Here is a 19,077-nt window from a genome sequence, read left to right as displayed (position 1 = left end):
CTGGTTTCACTTTTCTAACCATCACATTATGTGCCAGTTCAGCTCCTCTCTTTAAAGAACTGCACTAATTTTTATCTGTGGTTCTGCTCCTGTCAGAGTCAAGTACAAACATGAGAGCAGCTCGCCCGTCTGAGCCTCTGTCAAGCAGCCAGCAGGTGTCAGGGGAGGGTGACTGGCTTTGAGGGAGGAGGGCGAGGATGGGAGACGAGGTCATAAAGTGGGGGTGGGGGGTGAGGCTTGACAGTCCCTCACAGTTGGCACCGAGGATCTGGGATGCTTCAGGGGCGGACGGGGCAGAGGGAGAGAAGTTTTGAGAGTGAGGGGACGGAGAAACCGCAGAGCCTTCTCCTCCTTGCTTCTGCACCTTCAGGACAAAGAGCCAAGAAGTGTGGAAACAGGAGGGAAAAAAGACATGAAAAGAACATGAAAGACAGAAAGTGTCATTAACCGCACTACGAAGTTCTCTCTCTTCCCTCCGTCTCGCACCTCTCTCAATTTAATCTTAAATCCACTCCAATTTCCCCCGAGAGACTCAATTCTCCCTTTGCCTGTAAGTATTCTCTTTCATTCTCTTGCTTTTATTCTCTTAGCGTTCGCAGCTCCTTCTCGTCCCTCAGTGCCCTGCAGTGAAGCCTCGCCTCTGCCAGACACCAAATCTCAATCAGCTCCTTGTTGCTGGATGGCGGTAACGAGCGAGTGGCCTCGTTTTGGACCCTTTTGTGTCGTAAATAAGCAAAGTTGGCGTGTGTTCATGCAAGCGGGGACTAGGAGGAGCTGAATTAGCATGCATCGCCTCAGCCGTTCCTCAGCATGTGTGTGTGTTTGTACACTCAGGCAGACTTCCTCTGGGTGTTCTGCTGCCGGCTATTTCGGATCAATATTGTTAATAGGTTGTGTGTGCGCGCGCTGATGTGGCTTATGCAGATTTCCAGCTCTCTCTGTTTGAGTCAGCCCTTCTTCCTTCAGCTCACAAGCTGCTGTCACTGTGTAGCTATGTGGCGGCGCGCTGTAGGTGTTGTGACTTCATGTTTGTCCGTCACAATCAGGCTCCTCGGGGCCCTGATGTCTCTCTGTCTCCGTCACTCATCCGAGCTTGGCTCCCCTCTTCTTCTTCCTCTTCCTCCTCCTGGCTCCTCGCTCTGCCTCTTGTCTGTTTAATTCTGTGTGTCGTTAGCTGTGTCTCTGGCTGTGGGTGGGCCTCTGTGACACTCGGTGTGATTATGACAGGCTGTCTGCAGGGAGGCCTGCTGCTTCCAGAGCTGCTCGCCATAGAGTTCAGTCAGCCTGCAGGTCTAAGACGTCTCCATTTCTTTCTCAGTCTATCACTGCTGTGCCTGTGTGTGTGTGTGCCTCTCTATCAATATATTATCTCTATCAGTAGATTTATAAGCATCTGTCTCTCCACCTCCCGTCCCTCCTTGGCTCTGATGTCTCCCAATCAGCGAGAGACAGAAGGACAGAAGCCCATTCCACCTGGTCAGGCGACGCAAGGAACTTCCTCTTTCTCCTGGCTCCACTTCCTTTGCTCCGCTCCGCCATGACTCTCCTGGCCTCCGAGAGGTCGCTTCTCATCAGGAACAAGTTCCGGTCAGGTGAGAACCAACCGGACGTTAAACATGCCAGTTAAACCAGTAGAACTGCTTTGCAACAATAGACGCTTTGCATTTCACATACAATTTTCACTACGGTCAGAAATATGCGAATGTCTGTCATTGTATGTTAGCAAGAGTTGAACGTCAGTGAGACAAAAACAAGGCAGAACATAATAGTGAAGTAGAAGGGGAAGGTTTTCTACATGTTTTATAAACAAAGAGAGTTGTGTGCATCTGTATTTAGCATCTTACACTCTGGTGCCCTGTAATAAAATCTTGTTTAACCAATCATCTGTGTAGACATTTAACCCAGAATTACGTTATAAAGCAGTTTCTGAAAGTTTGAAAATTGCAGAGCTCAGTTCAAACCACCAAACAAAACAATAAATCTTATTATGGCACAAATGAAAACTTTTCAAGACATGGGTCTCCCTCTAAACTGCAAAGTTTTTACTCTTCTTTTCAGGAGATACCAGGAAACTGGTCAGAGCTGATGGGAAAATTCACAAAGCTAAATAAGACAGTCATGAAATGAAACCTGCAAATGATCTGAAACTGGACCTTCCAGCAGGACAAAACCTGCAGCCAGAGCTGAAGATTCGGAGCATACTTACCTACTAGAGCGGCTCAGTTAAAGTCCAGACATGAATCCAGTTAAAAATCAATTGTAATACTTTAGCTATTTTGCAAAAATTGAAAAATTGAGGGGGGAAAGTCAGTTTCCAGATGTCAATAGCTGGTGGAGAGATATCCTCATAAGTGGTAACTGCCTTAAATAATAACCAAATAAGCCAAAAACAACGATGCAATTTGCATTTCTAGTTACTAAAGTGAACAATAACTAAAATGAAAAACGGTAAACTTTGAGTGAATGAAGATTCCTTCAAAGCATTGGCCAAGTCATGTAGAAATCTGCATAAAATTTGACAATATGGGTATATTTTAGGTGTAAAATTAATTCAAATTTTTGCAAGAAAACAGATTCAGAGTGGATGAATTATGAACCAAACTGCACAGATTTCAATACAACTGTATGGTCTTTTTTTTCCTCTCTCTCTAGATTCTAGAAGTTTCTCTATGAAATAGGCCATTGACTAATGTATTCTCAAGGTTTCATTTTGTGTTGAAATATCAGAATATCACAGTATTTACACAAAGATATAAAACAAAACAAACAAAAAAATTAAACATAATCAAATTGATTTGATTAAAAAGAGATGAGTGACATGTGGGGCTTGTTCAGTATCCAGTCCATGTTATGCGTTTGTGGCCAGTGATGTATAAAACGACTTGAAATCATGGCGTTAACAGGATAAAATGTGGTTCTTTTCAGAACTGAGCGCTGAAACCGTAGCGACAACATTTCGCCGCACTGCTGAATTTGCTGTTGACTTCTTCTGTGCACTTGTGCAGCAGAATTGGTTGGACAGGGAGGAACAGATCAAACACTTGTCATCTTCTCACATTGGAGGAAGATTTCAAATCAGGATTTTCAAGTGACAGGTCTCTCCCTTAGGCCGACTTTACTCGGCCGCTGTGATGTGTGTGTAGCGTGTGTGTAGCCTTGCGGTGAGAGGCGGTTTATTCAATTCCCGTGTCAACAGATTAGAGCATCTGCAACGTGACACACTTGGTCTCTGCGGTGGCTCAATCTGAGTTGTAGGCGCAGATTTTCAGTGCATCAGCGCATTTTCTGTTGAGTTGAAAGTTGTAACTTGGATACAGCTGAATATTTTTGTTTATTGAGAAACAAATCAACAAAAGCGGAGACTGTATTCAATAAAGCTAAATTGGGTCCAGATTGAATCGAATTCATTCTGATCCATTCAAATCATTTAGACAGAATTACAATCAGAATCCTGTCAGATTCAGTGGATCTTTTTTTTTGCCAGTTGCTAAAGCTGTCTAAGGAAGCATAGCTGACTGCATCAAGTCACTGACCTTAAAGCAAACCTGAGGATGAGGATCTCCAGGAAGAATGAGACGAAGAATTACCCCTTTTCAACAGGAAGAAACTTCCAGCTAAACCAGACCCAGAATTTGCTCTCTGCTGCGACCGGCTGAAGGTTGAGAATCAGAAACAAAATAACTAAAGCAAAAACAAAGAGAACACAGATGATACCAGGTGGCACTTAAAAACAACACTCTCTTGCATCCCTGCTCAAACTTATCTGAATCAAATGAATGATTACTGAACAGGTCTTTACTAAGGAGATAATTAAGATAGTGTTACAGTAAAAATGGCTCCAAATGATGCAGAACATCTTAGTGTTTCAGACCTTCGCTTTAAATCAAGTATTGGCCATTTTCAACAGCACAACTTCACAAGACTATTGAGTTAGCAGCGGCTCCCTGTGGACGCATCCACAAAGCGTCAACAACACCCATTTCCTTGGAGGGTTCTCAAACTTCGCTGGAAGTACAACAGGTGGCATTCTGGCTGACTTTAGTTGTGAGGAGATTTTGGTACCATTTCAAGACGAATAGAAACAAACCGTGATAAAGAGCTACTAAACGTTAGCAAGCCAAATGACGTTATTTCTCTGACATTTCTTAAAAGAGGAGTGCAGAGAAAATCTGGTGAGCTTCTACAAAGACAGAGACCTTAGACAAGTCCTGGTGGATGCATACGCTATGATTTGCTTACCTCAGCAGTTTTAAATTTGACCTGCGTTGGATTTCCTAACTGTTTGTTTGGAGTGGTGCTACAAGCTAGTAGCACTGTATTGTTCAGCAGTTTCTGCTTTCAAAGTGTAGCAATATGTTCCCTAAAGAAGGATGCCGTATTACATATGTAAGGCAGTCTTATTGAATTTGAAGGTCAGGGTAGGGTTAGTTTTGAGAGTTTTGAGAGCCACCGCCATAATGTGCACCCACGGGATTCAGGTGGTGTAAAACCCAACACAAAACATGGAAGATAAGAGTGTTAAAAAATGTTTCACACTGATGTCATCAATAAAAAATAAAAGCCTTGGGTGAATTTGGCTGCTACGCACAAATTTAGTCATTTTGTAAAAATAGGCTGGAGGGCTTGGACAAAAAGTCAGTTTGAATTTCTAAACTGGGCCAGTGAACTCAACTCTACACTAACACTGAACCTGATACTGTAAATAATAATAAATAAATTAAAAAAAACTACGCGGCACTTGCTTTTACTAACAATAACACCTAAAAAAGGCGCTTTTGCGTGACATCCTTTTAGGATTCAACAGCCACTCTGCCACAAACAACCTTTCCATCACTGCATATTTTAATGCTACATTTCCTACAACTTGTAGCGGCTGCTGAATTCCCAGGCAGCTGTCGTGAATGGCTGCAAAATAGAAAGGCGAGAAAATGACAGTCCCCTAGGTGTTCAAACAGCTGCTGGAAAACAGGATTCTTTCGGCAGCTGCTCTGCTCCAAATCTCGTCTGTACATACATGAGCTGCTTCCAGTAAACGTCTCCGAAGGAAGCGTCGTGACTGGGCGTTTGGGAATATTGTAGTCTGTTTGGGCTGTGATCTTTTTTTATTAGTAGGCCTTCATCACAAATGCTCATTTTCGAGTTTTACTGGGAGGCAAATTTAGTTTTTTGAGGACTTTGAAGAAGCACGATTCCCCTGTTTGATCCTGACCTTCACCAATATTTAGTTTTGAGAGGATTAGAAGCGAAGTCAAAGGTTTGCATGGCATCTACAGTGCAAACGACAAATGAATAATTGAAACTGAGCCGACAAACTTGTTTCAGACAACAATTTAATTACAGATTCCTGCGCTTTCATACTTAGAGACAGGAAATCAGGAAGACTGCGGCCAGCAGCACAAATGAGCATGACGTGAGCAGGACGGGATGTATGAGAGGCTCGTGAAGAGAGCGGGACAGCTGAAGGGGGGATGGGACCAACAGAAATAGATTTACAGAGGGATAAATAGAAACCTCAGCCCCCTCCCCACCTGCTTTCTCAGGTCTCAGTACACACCAAAGTGTACCAGAGGCCCAGCTGCACCCTGCACTTCACCTGTGCGTTTTATGTGATAAGCATTAAAGAATATATACTCCATCTACAGGCTAAATGATTCACAAGCATGCATTATTGAGCTGTTCGTAAAGTGCCCTGGATTGATTACTTTCTGCTTTTCTTTGGCTGAATTTCTGTTCCCAGATCTGTCTTTCTCTCAGCACAGCTCATCATCTTTTTTTCTTTTTTTTTTGTTTCAGTCCTGCAGCTGAGGATTCAGAACCGAAGGCTGAGCGAAATCAATGCAGACCCAGGTTAGCTTGTGTTATTAACCTTTGATTGAGTGCTCTGCTCTGGCAGCAAGCTGCATGTGTTGTTAACCGCGGCAGAGCCACCGCTTTTAAATCACAGACGATGCATATCTCATTTACTTTTTCATATTAACCTTTTGTGAAAATGGCAAAACCTTTAAAAACATGATGTTTTAATCCACCAGCGTGATGCAATAAATGGCAATAATGGCAGAGGAAATATTGTTATAGCATTTATTTTACTGTTCATCTTTCTCTGCAGCAGTAGAATCCCAAATTGAGAAATTTAGACTCACTAACGAGGCTCTCGGGGCCTGTGAAAGAGAAGCAGGCCCACAGCACCCAACCCTAACCCTCCACACATTTACACCTTGATGGTAGAGCAAAATCGCTTCTTTTTTTCTGCCGTGACCCTCAAATCATAGACGGTGTCCACTGGATGTTATGGAGATTTTATCTCATTTTCACACTGCAAATACACGTCTTACCAAGTACTTTTGTCTGGTTTCAATTGCAAATGTCTTAGTACACTTGAAAAATGACAAAATTAACTTTCAAGTAACTTTTCAGCAAAATAAAGGAGCTTGTTTAAGTCAGTAACTCCTTAATGTTGAAAAAGTTCAGATTATTTCACTTATATCATGGAAAACTGTCTTGTTGTAAGTGAAATAATCTCCCAGTGAAACTAGTGCTTTTTAAAATCAATATGAAGAAATTAAACTGCACTGATCTGTGTTGTACGGCTCAGTGAGCTCCAAGTTTCCACTCTGAGCTGCAGTTCTCTACAAGTGAACTTTAGACATTGTTACTTTTTACACTTTCCTGTTTATTCTGTGTGATTGGGAGATAAACCTCATCTAGTCTTGCTTGTAACGACTCCAGTTCATTTAAACTTTTAAATTATTGCTGTAACTGAGAAGTTTAGGTATTTTCTTGTGGTGAATTGCTGACCAATAAGTATGTGGTAGGTTTCCTTCCACTTTATAAACTGTTTTGAGTGTGAGATTGGACTTCTGCAGCAGAATATGAATATATTTCAGAATAAATGGTGTAAGTCAAAATAAAACCCTGAGGACTGAATGGTTTTGTTGATGCCCGACGGATTGAAATCAACTTAAAAGTTGGTAAAACTGTCGGCAACCAGATTTGAAAGAAATTGTACAAGTCTAAGAATTAATCCTCACGTTTGTTGGTTCATACGTACAGATTTATTAAAGTCAAGTGTAAATGCAGAATGCTCCTAACACAGTCAGTTGTCTCTATTAGAAAGACATAGAGGAGTCAATATCTGAATGTGTTTAGAAATGTAGAAATAGAAAAAAATGACTGTAGTCCTCTGATCAGACCGGCTTCACTTCTACGGTTCTTCATGCTGTAACTTGCAGGGATGAGTGGAAAATCTGAAGGTTTTCAGTGGATATTATTTCCATTTCTTTTGTTTTTATAAAATTATAATTATTTTTTTTTACATTCTGTCATTCATATGTTTTGTCTGCAGGGTTGAAATCTGCCTCCACTCATCAGAAAACAGAGAAGAAACGGAGTGAAGCTCATGTAAGCTGTACAATATAATATAACAAGTCATGTATTTCAAGCCATACAAACCTCTGAAGTTGACTGCATGTGGGAGAATATAATAAACACATTAGCATAGCACCCAAAACATTACTTTCTTCAAATTTCACAAAACTGTAACTTTAGCAAATCAACGCAATAATTTGAAACATCTCTTGATCTTTCATAATTGATGCATTAGGATTTTGCGGCCATCTGTCTACACACCCCCCAAAAAAGATTGCTTTTTATAAATATGCTTAGAGGATATTTATATATTTAGGGCAACTACTAAAGATCCATTTATTTAGAGAAGAGACAACAGGTTTGTTTGATAAAAAGAATAAATTTGGAGTGAATTGAGAGTCTTTGCAGCTCTGTGTCATGCCAGTCATACCACGAATATAGAAAGCAGTGTAATAAAGCTGGACTCATTTGAATAAACTGACCTGACGTTTTCTGATGCAGCGTCAAACTGAGGATGGTGCCACTCAGAAGTTGCCCCCTGGTGGTCTGAGCACTGAAACTGCACAAGGTGATGCCAAGCAGACGGTGAAGCTGCTGTCTGCTTCTTGCTTTACTCTCTCCGCCTTCAGCTTTGTGCACAATAACAGATTTGCCCTCTTGGCACTCCGTCTCTGTCTGCGTTACATCTGCTGTGCAGTAGCTGAGGAGATGTGTGTGTGCGCGCATGTGTGTGTGTGTGTGTGTGCGTGACCTTGCTGCATAGTGTAACGCTGCTTTAAAAGAAGCCGACACATCAGTGACTGACAGCACATGATAAACGCGCCAATCTGACAATCGGAGTCATCATTTCTTCTCTCTCTAATCTCTCCCTCTTCTAAACTCTCATCTTCTTCATTTCCATACCCCCTAACCCTGCCTTTGATTTAAAAGAGCTATTATTATAGTATCAGGCATTTCAAAAAGATGTAATTTCTTTAAAAGCTCTTTTTTCTGACATTTAAAAAACAAAAAAACGGTGAGAGTGACTGTGTGTGCACACATCCAAGGCGACACATTTCCCTGCAGGAAAAAGTGTTTACTATTTCCTGATGCCTCTGCTGGTTTGGACTGGGACTCACTGCCTGTGGCGAAGCTGTTCTGCACACTCACATCACATATGTTCTCTAGTCCTGTTGCTTCGCTTTCTCCGATCTTCTCTCTCTCTCTCTCTCTCTCTCTCTCTCTCTCTCTCCGTCTGCACTGATCTCCCATCTGTCCTGTTCTCTCCTTTTAATCTGCAACATTCCTCCTTCTGTCTTCCACCCATAGAGAGGACTGTATGTGGGGCCCTGAGGCAGAGGAAGGCTCGCCCTTCGCAGACCCTCACTGAGAGGATCCAGCAACCTCCAGCAGCCGCAGAGCAACAGCTTGAGCACACGTTGCCCCTGGAGAATGGTAAATAAATACTCGGCAACACACATACCGACACGTTTGGAAAAAAAATTCTTCCCAGAATCCTATTCGCTTGCTGTTTTGATCGTGCATCCCTGGACCGGTGGTTTCCTCAGGTTCTGCCTCGTTCCCTGCTGATGTCTTCGAAGAGGACATCTCTTCCTCCATCTCGTCTTTAAACACGGAGCAGCATGCCGCTCTCCAAACGGCATCCATTTCCTCCCTGCCGGGCCTCCCAGTTGACCAACCACTAAGTGACTGCTCAGCTGTGGGTCTGACCCTTAATAACAGTCCCAGTCATGCACAGGTATTGAAGACAGCAGAAAGCCATTAACACTACTGTCTGGTGAACAACCCTGTCAGAAACCTGCATATCTGCATTTTTTTTTTTTTTACCATGTGGCTGCATGAAACTTTAAATAAATACTTCAGCTCCATCTTTCTCTGCATCTGAAACTGAACATTTGTAATTATATCACAGGCTATTCCAGACTGACACAGTCCTGGGATGAAAATCTTGTCGCATTGTAGCTTTGAGATGCCACATATAACTAAGACTCACTGCAATAAAATGTATGCAAGTGCTACATAAACGTCACTTCAGTTACCCAGTATGAACATCACTTAAATGTTAGTTGTTTTTTGGGGTTTTTCTTTAATCATACGTTAAATCAAACCATCTTACTGTCGGTTATGATAATCCAGCATAAATCATTGAGGCCCCGCCCACCTGGAAATGTATAATTCCTAACAATCTTAGTTAAGACTAATTATTTGTATCCCTCAAATACAGATGAGTTATAATTTGAGTGTGTGCCACACTGTACATTTTGCTAATATATTATAAACACATTACCAAAAACGCATAACATTTGAAATACAATAAAGATGATTAATTTCTAAAATGGGGAAAGTTTGCATTTTGTTTTTCTTCTTGCTTTACAAACAGAAAAAAATGTCATCATTTTCTGAAATGCACTTTGTTTCTTTTATGCTTTCAGTCCGGTCTGACGTTGCTTCCGCCAACCGCGGGCGTCAGACAACCTCTGAGCGTGACGCTGGGTGAATCAAACTCCTTGGCACCAACTGGAAGACCAAACGGGATGTTCCTGACCGCTCAGACGACACCCCTGCTGCCAAAGGTATCACCCAGTCTCTGGACAACATCATTTCAGTTTGGTTTTTGTTGGTTCCATCAACGCTTTTGTATTTTTTATTCATTTATTTATTTTTTATATTAATCTGGAAGATACAGTTATAGCAAAACACAAATAAGTATATCTAAAAGTCATCTAATTTGTTCATGCATGTTTTGTGGTGGAGTTCACAGAAAAGCTCTGTGGCGGTCCTTAAGCTAACAGGACGGCCAATCCTGTGCTTTTTTTCTGTTCTAAGCTGCCCTGCAGTCATTACTGTCAATTTGTACTTTAGGGGGGAGTCGGCGCTTCCCATGTAGGTTAACATATTCACACATAAACCCCGGTGGTGTAGGTCAGAGGCGGCACACGGTGTCATCAGGACATTTGTGAGGCATTTATACATAAAGAATGTAACTTTAGCAAGGGCCAAACATGTCAAGTATTTTACAGCGAGCTGACATTTCCAATGAAACTCTGCATGTGGAAAGTATTTGTATGTAACATGGTTACTGTTTAGAGAGATGTTGGCAATGTGTGTGTTTACAGACAGCTCGGCCTCCCAGCCCGATCTGCCCCTCGTCTTTGCCCCCTTCCCTAAACTTCAATCACCTTACCCGCCCACGGAAACCGCGGGACATCAAACCCAAGATGAAGAAACTCAAGTATCATCAGTACATTCCTCCAGACCAGAAGGGAGCGTCTGGGACTGGAGGTGCTCAACTTAAGCTCTGCTTTTCTCCATTTATTGCAGAAATATTCCTTCGTTTTGCTAACATGTTTCACTCCCATGTTTTCCAGCGGGAGGAGCTAAGCAGAGCAGCCCTGCCCCAGCGCAGCCGCTAGACCCCGCCTACTCCCATCTGCTGAAACAACAGCAGGTCTTCCTCCAGCTTCAAATCCTGCAGAGTCAACAGCAGCAGCAGCAGCAGCAGCGACTACAGCCGCCGCAGGAGGTTGCAGTTGTACCGAGGTATGCAAACAATACCGATGAGCTGTCTGGTCAATTCACCATTGCACCTAATCAAAAAAACGTTTTGGTACCTGCACTTTGCTTTCAGTCCAGCTTCATTAATGTTGTATTTCACAGAAGTTACATCAGCAAATGTGCAACAGTTAGCTTTGTCAAATGAAGACAGTGTGTTTCTATACGAAAAACTAATTTTTTAAAGCAGAGTTTGTACATTTTGATGCCGTTATTCTGTTTGAACAAGTTCAGACATGGACAAGGTAGCAAGAAAGCAGAAAAATTGCTCTTTTTGTAGTTTTTTGTGTTTATATTGTGGGCTCTCTCATTAAGTATCATTAAAGCAAAAAAAAAAAAGAAGTTGGAAAATCAAGGATGATAGATTTGAAGTGAATATAAATATTTCTAAGAATACATTTTATTCTTTTGAAATGCAAATTTAAACCAAAAAAAATTGGGATAACAGAAAAAAACATTTTGGAAAATGCAACATTTTTCCCCACTTGTTCAGATCTGGAAAATTGAGAGCAAGGACTCCAAACAAACCCTGCATAAAACTACCTAAATGAAACGGGTATGAATCGTCATAGATCAGGTGAATTGACCAACACCCAGCAGTGAAGGTATCTGATTATTGATCCAGACATTTTACCTGAGTCGATCGCTCTGTCACTCCTCCAGTGGAGATCACAATGATCTGGTGAAGTCTTGTGGAGCCTCACCGCTCAGCCTCCAACCTGTTCCTGCCACAACAAACCAAACTCAGACGGACGCAAATCCTACTTCCAAACCAGAGCCTCTTCCTGCAAATCTTGTTGATCTAACGGTAAAATGTACACATATTCTCCCACTAATCATCATTAATGACTAGAAGAAGCTGGTGACGCTCGCTGACCGTTCCCCCAGGTGTCGGAGTTGAGGCAGCAGCTGCGTAAACGTGGCCTCCCTGTCTCTGGAACCAAGCCGGCCTTGTTGCAGCGCCTTCGTCCCTTCCAGCTTCAGCACGCCTGCCCCGCCCCGGCTCCTCTTAGCAAGCTGGGCACCAGCATGGAGCCCTTCATTCCCTGTGCCCCGCTGCTGCCCTGTCAGAGCCCTGGCTCCAGCCCCGGCTTCAGGCTGAGCTCGCCCGGCAGCAGCCCGAACCAACAGCTGTACATTCAAGACGGGGGGATTCCTAATGGGACTCTCAGTGACGGTCCCAACAGAGACCCAAACGGGACTCTGAACGCCGTCCCAAAAGCGTTCGCAGACGCTGCGTCAGTCAGTTTGGCAGGTGAACAGTGTGGTCTCAGCAGCACTGTGTTCTTGGATCCCGCCAGCACTGCGTCAGGAACTCCGAGTCCCAGTTTGCCCATGTCGTCCTCCTCGCCCCTACAGTGTGGGACTCCCTGGAGAACCGACAGAGAACAGCAGCAGGAGCATCTAGAGCTGAGCGTGAAGCTGGAGAAGCGGGAGAGGAAGAGGAGCCGGCATACTGAGTATGGCGTACTGCAAGCGGGTACTGAGGTGAGTGTTTTGCTACAGAAGATTTGGGAAGCTTGTGATATATTAGTGGCAGTGCTGCATAAATGTGACTTCTCCCCAACCAGTCTGGGGAGGGATCCCTTCATCCGTTCCTGCAACAGGATCCGGGATGCCTAAAAAGGAAGGCAGAACTAAATGCGCAAACAGAGGTGTTGTTTGCTCAGGTAATATGCTCAAGTCATACAGACATAGAGTATGTTTTACAAAATATTCCCATTTTAGCACTTTACAACCACAAACCTAAACAAACCAACAGCAGTTGTTGGTGTATTAGTGTGAAGTGGAAGCAAAGTAATACATGGTGTTTGAATTTTGACAGAATCTGGAAATAGGTTAATTAATAGGAGAATATTGAGCAGTAAATTAGCCAAGAGGCTCATGGTAACTCTGGAGGAGCTGCTGAGATCGACTGGTCAGGTGTAAGAATTTTTCAACAGGACAAATATAATCAGACACTCCACAAATCTGGTAGGATCCTAGAAAAAAAGGCTCAAGGCTCCCAGTTGATACTATACCTCATGCCACACACCTGATGCTTTGGTAGACGGTTCAATCGGGATCCAAAACTGCAACATTTGTTACACTTTCAGCTGTTGTGGTTAGCTTTAGTGCTGCGCTGTGTCAAACTCTAGGCTGGTGCACCCTAATAGGTGCAGGATAGCAGTTCTCAAAGATTTGACTTGTCACATTATCCCCCAGTAAAATACATTAAAGTTTGTTGAGTTCAAGAGGAATGAATACTTTGGCAAAGTGCCGTTAACGTTAAGAGCAATTACTCCAGGCTGCGCTCTGAATCACTGTGCCTTAAAACATTTATCACTTTCCTCATGTGAATGAGCACCCATCCTCACCTGTCAACTGATTTAAACTGTCTTGTCCAATCATGTGATTTTGCCGCTAGCCGTGTGATGTGATTGGCCATGACTTCGAGCTGCCACTGCAGATTACAGCAAGTCCACCTCAGACCTCACCTGGCGTTCGCAGCTTGGAGGAAGAGCTGCAGGAGGCGATTCAGAAAGCCCAGGTTGGTCTGAGGAAAAAAGGGAGTCACTGAGAGATCTTTGAGCTCAGGACTGAAGCATCTTTTCTTTCTCTCTGCGACAGATGGACCCTCGACAGTCTATTGATGATATTCTAGATGAGCCACTTATTTGTGATGGTGAGTCTCGAATAGGGAACTGGAAATGCATGTTTAATGTCGTCGTATCTGTCTAATCCTTTCGACTGTACCCTGCTTCCAGGCTCTCTTGAGGCCTCTGATCATAAATCTGCTGCACACTCACTTCCTGACCGCTCCCCTGCCCCTCAAGCTGAGCAGCCCCAGCCTTTTCAGCAGCAAGATGACAACTTCCTGCCGTCCCCTCTTTGTTCCTCTCTCTTGCTGGAGCTCCCTCCGTCTCCTGCTGTAATAAACCCAAGCCAGGTCGTCCCTGCGCCTCCGCCTCTCCCAATCTGCACCTCCCCTTCGCCTTCGACTAGAAGGTCACGGAAACGGCGGGCTCCTGCACAGTTTGACGCTGCCGACTGGCTCGAAACCCTCACGTCAGGCCTCCACCCTCTCACCCCGCCAAAACCTCCGTTTGTCGAATCCGATTTTAGTCTGGATTCGGATCTGAATGTGAATCGAGTGCTTGATCTTTTGATAGAGCAGTGGTGAAGATGTAAAAGATGGTGTGCAAACACGGCGCAGCGAAAAAGTATTCATATCCCGCGAACATTTCGACATGTTGTGACGTTTCAACCAAAAGTCTCAATTGTAATTTATTGGGATTTTGATGGAGCAACACAAAGTGGTGCATGATCATAACATGGAAGGAGTTTTCAAAACACTTTACTTTAAAAATCTAAAAAGATTCAGCCCTTCTTAGTGAGAGGACCAATTTTCAGTGCAAGACAGCTGCAAGGCATCTAGAGGTATGTCTCATTTTGTCTATTCTTAAATTCCTTCAGACTGAAATAATGTTATTTGTGAGCTTAACTTTCAACACCATGTAGATTTTAAATTGAATTTAGGTTTAGATCTTAACCAGGCCTTCCTAACATATGAACATGTTTCATCTAAACCATTACACTGTCGCTGGGGCGGTACTTTTTAGAGTTGTCGAAAGGTCAACCTCTGAACTCTGAAAACTATGCTCCCGTCGTTCAGCCTGATAGTTTACATCCGGGGTGTCCAAGCTGTGGCCTGGGGGCTACTTGTGGCCCTTGAAATGATTTTGTTTGACCCCTGACCACAAGTCAAGAATTGATGACCCAATACATTTGGAAATGCTCTGTTTTTCTTTTAGCAAGCCATAAAAACAGCCTTTTTATGTACTGGCTCTTATGCAGATATACAGATTTTATAAAAATGTTGTTGTTGAGCAGGTAAAACGACAGCTGCAAAAAATGCAACAAAATAATTTTGCATTTTTGCTTTAATTAATGTTGTGATTAAAGGTTTAAATTTTCCAGGTTTGGCTTCGAAGGCAAACAGTTTGGACCCGAGTGGCTTTAAGTTGTCATGCCATCCGCTTCTCATGAAGCTGGTCGCTCACTAATATCCTTTAACAAACCTCTAAAGTCTCGACAGAGCAGTTCGTATCTAAGCTGAGATTAAAATGCACAAAGGTGAACTCTGTTTGCCTATAATGTGAATTCTGAATGCAAATGATTACACTGGATTTATTTTTTTGCGAGTATAGGACTGAATACATTTGTGCGTCACATGTTTGAGATTATTTTTTACAAAAAAAAATGTTCTCAAGATTATGCCTCAAAATCTCAAGGGATGTGAAATACTTTTGCGAGGCGCTTCGTGTTTGCATTTCCTTTGTATGATAAACTGTGGATAGTTTTCTTACTGTAATGAATTGCACAAAGTGTGTTCGTTGTACGTTCCACGACTGACCTGCAGAACCGAGTCACCGGCTCCACGCAACGTCGAGAGCCGACTTTACTGCAGCCGTCTAGTCAGACGCCTCTCCGACAGGACAATGAGAACAAACACAGAGATGCAGTCGTGCACCCCGTGAACACTGAGACGCAGCAGAGGGGTGTTCAAAAGCACTTTGGCTCAAGCAGCAAAAGAAAACCTGTCGGCGTATTAAGTTGAACACGGTTGCTGGCTGTGCTGGGAGGCAAGTCGGTTTTTGACTTTTCTCCAGAACCCGTTGTCGGATTGGGTTGAGTGCGGCGGCACCCCGGTGTTCACTCAGTCTTTGAGTCACAGCCATTCATAAAGCCCATTCAGAGTATGTGAAAGCCAGGCAGAGCTCACAGCTTGCGTGTGTCTCCAGACCTTAACCTTGATGCCAGATGCACAGTCGGCATGCGGAGGGAGAAACCTGGCAGAACAAGAAGTGTGCGTTTGCCTTGCGGATGTACTTGTATGTCTCTGTAAGGCATGTATGCTTTTACTGCTCTTCTTAATGTGGTACTCTGCACATAAGTCTGCTTATGTTTGCATAGATGTACAAACTCTCTGTGTTTACTTACAAGTAATGCAAAATTAATTGCTTACTTACCGTTAAAAGGTCCTTGAAATGAAGCAGGACGCAGAAAACCTCGGTGTCCTCACTTCCTTCATCGTCACTGGTGTTTTTACAGCACAAACTCAAAATCAGCAGGAAAAAAATTAAAAAAAACACATTACCTTCCTGAAGTCATGACTCCACAGGAGAGCAATCAGGCAACCACCACTGGGGAAAAAAAAAGTTTTTACACAAATGCACCAATCAGCTGAGTAAGAGTTTCTTCATCGTGTAGCAAAAACAGGTGGTCATTTTGTTCCCTGATTAACCTTCGGTGGCCTCTGCCTCCTGTTGAGTGCTCACCCCATGGCAGTTTAATCCAATTTTAGCACAAGTTATCACCAAACACCAGGGCGACACCTGTTCAGTTACTGCAAATTAATTCCTTACAACCGTTGTCACGCGTTAATGAAATGACTGCTGTATGTCATAATACGCAAAACACAAAGTGCATTATTAGGTGTACAATTTGGATTGTTTGCCTACACCATCAGCGACCAGCCAATCACATGACAGAAACTTTATGTTTTAAGTCGTTTCGTTGGCTTGAAGTTACAACCAAACATCAGGCTGGGAAAGAAAGGATCTAAGTGACTTTTATGGTTGGTTGTGCAAGGCTGACATTTTGGAATATTTCAGAAGCTACTGGGATTTTCATCTTTTGGATTTGCAGAAATCAATCCAAAGATCTTGTGGGCACAAAATACCTCGTTGATGTTAGAGGAGAATTGGAAAAAATTATCACTTCTTACAACCAATGTGTCCAGAATACTATCTCTGAATGCAGAGACTGCAGATGACAGCAGCCAAAGCTCACATCCAGTGCCACTCCTGTCAGCTGAGAACAGCGGACTGAGGGTGCAATTCACACAGACTTACCACGTTTGGACAGCAACAGATTGGAAAATTGTTATCACAGCTGTGAAATTCAGATGTTTGAGTCAGAATTTGATGTAAAGCATGGATCCGTTTTTCCTCTTATCCCTGATTCAGGCTTCTTATCGAGGATAAGAAGCCGGAATGGCTTCTTACGACATAGTGGTACACTATGTAGTATCACTATGTAATACTACATAGATATGTAGTATTACATCACTACATCGGTAGTGATGTAATACTGTGAGGGATATCTGGCACATTTTGGACCCCTTTCTATCAACTAAACATGATCTAAAAAAAAAAAAGCCACAGGCTGCCTCAGAGCCGTCGCTGACAGTGTCCACTTCTTTACAGTGACAATGTGGTTGTTTTCTGATGGCTCCATGTCACCAATCTCAAATCTTCCTGTCGTTTCTTGAATGATTTTATTGCACTCCGGTGGCCTCCACAGTCATCAGATCTCTAATAAGAGGAGCACCTGTTGGATGTGGTGAAATAGGAGATTCACATCATGAATGTGCAACTAAAAAATCTGCAGCAACATCACGTCAATATGGACCAAAACCTCTGAGGAAAATTTCCATCACCTTGTTACCTTTAAGCCAGAATTGAGGGAGATCTGAAACTAAAAATAGATTAATGAACAAATTAAAAGTTTTGTGTTCCAGCGTGTTTTCCTGCTGATTTCATAATCCACGCAGTCTACTGACTCTGAGGAGTTTCACTTGTCATTTGTTTGCGTATAAACATTCAGGTACCGATGTAGATTTTTTTCCAACCTTGCTGAACAAAACTATGTATATAAATGAACCAAAGTCTGACGAAGGTCAGGAAGCATTAACCTTTCTGTGCTTCACTAATGTAATCCAGATAAAGGATCTAATCTACAGAACATTATACTTTGATTTTAATTGGCTGCGTGTCCCATCTGTCATGTAGGAAGGTTTGGACTGAATCCTTTTAATCATTTGGCCACCCTCTCTGTGGGATCACTTTATATTCTGCTGGGCTCCTTCTCCTTAAAGGAAAATGTCATCTGCATTGCGATCTCCGGAAAGCAGACTTCTTAAAATCCACCTTCCCGTGAATGTTCAGACCATGATGTTCCCATGCAGAGTTTCTGCCTCTTTGTTTCTCTTTCTCATGATAAATAACGGACAGTGAATCAAAATAAGATTATCTGTACATCGGCAAACCTTCAGCACGGAGCTACAGCTTTATGATGAAGTAGCTCTAGTGCAGCTTTCACTATGGAGACGACACGGGAAAAAATGCAGTTAAATGTGGATGGATGGCTATGATAATCATAGCGATCAATAAATGTTGCCTGCTGCAAGAAAAAAAAAACAGAAAAATTGATAGGCAGGAGAGTAAGATGCTACCTCCTGTGACTTCCACTGCTTTAAGGGCTGATGCTCCTGTTTTTATTGTTTCTTATTTCATTTCCAAAAAAAAAAGAAAAAAAACTAGGGCAGAGTTTGCTGTAAAACCTCGGTGAAAGTGCAACCGGTTGAATATTTCTATTTTACAATGATGGAAATTTTTGACTGGGTACGTTGGAGTGCTTTAGATAAATGGAATCCGGTTTGCCAGTTGCTGCTACAATTGACTTATTGTGAAAAGACAAAATACTGTATGTTCGCTTTTATTTATGATGTAACTTATTAATGGAAAAACACAATTTTTGTGCAAAATGTATTTAAAAGAAAAGGGAAAAATTAAAGTCTTAATAGATTTTCTTCCTGTTTCTGCTTTTTTGTACTTCTTCGTGTGATCAAGCAACGAGTGAGAACAGAATTAATGATCACTTTTTTCAGCTGTCCCGTTTTATGTTTCATCAAATATGGATGATCACAAAGTGAATTAAATATTCATTTGTACCAGTGTGGTTCTTAAACTTTCTTAAAGCCTCAGTAACGTAGACAAAGCTCGATAGTTAATCTTTGTAATGACACAGTTGATTAATCTGAAGGCGCAACTTCTTTGGCTCCACTGAGGAACAGAAATACAAAATTTGTTGTATAATCATATTTATTCTGCGAAAGGCCTTTCTCTCTCTGCAAAAATTATATTTTTCAAAAAGGTTATTTATAGTCCTGTTGATTCTGAGCTGAGAAATAAACCTTTAATGTGATTAAAAATTTATTAGACCTGTTGAAGCGTTTCTGGCACAGCTGGTGCAGCTTTATGGTGCATTATAAATAACTTATGCTAGCTCAGTTAAATGTTCCTACAATTAGGATGGAGACGTTTAAAGAGGGTT

The 19,077-nt window shown here is 42.4% G+C and overlaps 1 protein-coding gene across 1 annotated transcript; it reads left to right on the top strand.

Moving 5' to 3' along the window:
- The first annotated feature begins 1,209 nt into the window (after positions 1 to 1,209).
- Positions 1,210 to 18,553, top strand: LOC106929675 (myocardin). The gene is made up of 15 exons (XM_015006766.2): positions 1,210 to 1,592; positions 5,794 to 5,847; positions 7,343 to 7,398; positions 7,867 to 7,933; positions 8,674 to 8,799; positions 8,913 to 9,103; positions 9,798 to 9,938; positions 10,482 to 10,647; positions 10,734 to 10,905; positions 11,581 to 11,725; positions 11,806 to 12,405; positions 12,489 to 12,587; positions 13,325 to 13,447; positions 13,528 to 13,582; positions 13,665 to 18,553. Exons 1-15 carry the CDS (start codon positions 1,538 to 1,540, stop codon positions 14,078 to 14,080), a joined length of 2,466 nt encoding a protein of 821 aa, XP_014862252.2. The 5' UTR covers positions 1,210 to 1,537; the 3' UTR covers positions 14,081 to 18,553.
- The last annotated feature ends 524 nt before the right edge of the window (positions 18,554 to 19,077 follow it).

Source organism: Poecilia mexicana, unplaced genomic scaffold (assembly GCF_051168715.1).
Source record: "Poecilia mexicana isolate PSO_F unplaced genomic scaffold, ASM5116871v1 scaffold_16, whole genome shotgun sequence".
NCBI lineage: Eukaryota > Metazoa > Chordata > Actinopteri > Cyprinodontiformes > Poeciliidae > Poecilia > Poecilia mexicana.
This window is presented reverse-complemented; position numbering and strand designations above follow the sequence as displayed.

What these genes read in the sequence shown, in the direction of transcription:
- LOC106929675 (XM_015006766.2), top strand. Translation starts at nt 1,538, where the DNA reads ATGACTCTCCTGGCCTCCGAGAGGTCGCTTCTCATCAGGAACAAGTTC. An exon ending in AGAAACGGAGTGAAGCTCAT is followed by an intron (nt 7,399 to 7,866) that starts GTAAGCTGTACA and finishes TTTCTGATGCAG; the next exon opens with CGTCAAACTGAGGATGGTGC. An exon ending in AGGCGATTCAGAAAGCCCAG is followed by an intron (nt 13,448 to 13,527) that starts GTTGGTCTGAGG and finishes TCTCTGCGACAG; the next exon opens with ATGGACCCTCGACAGTCTAT.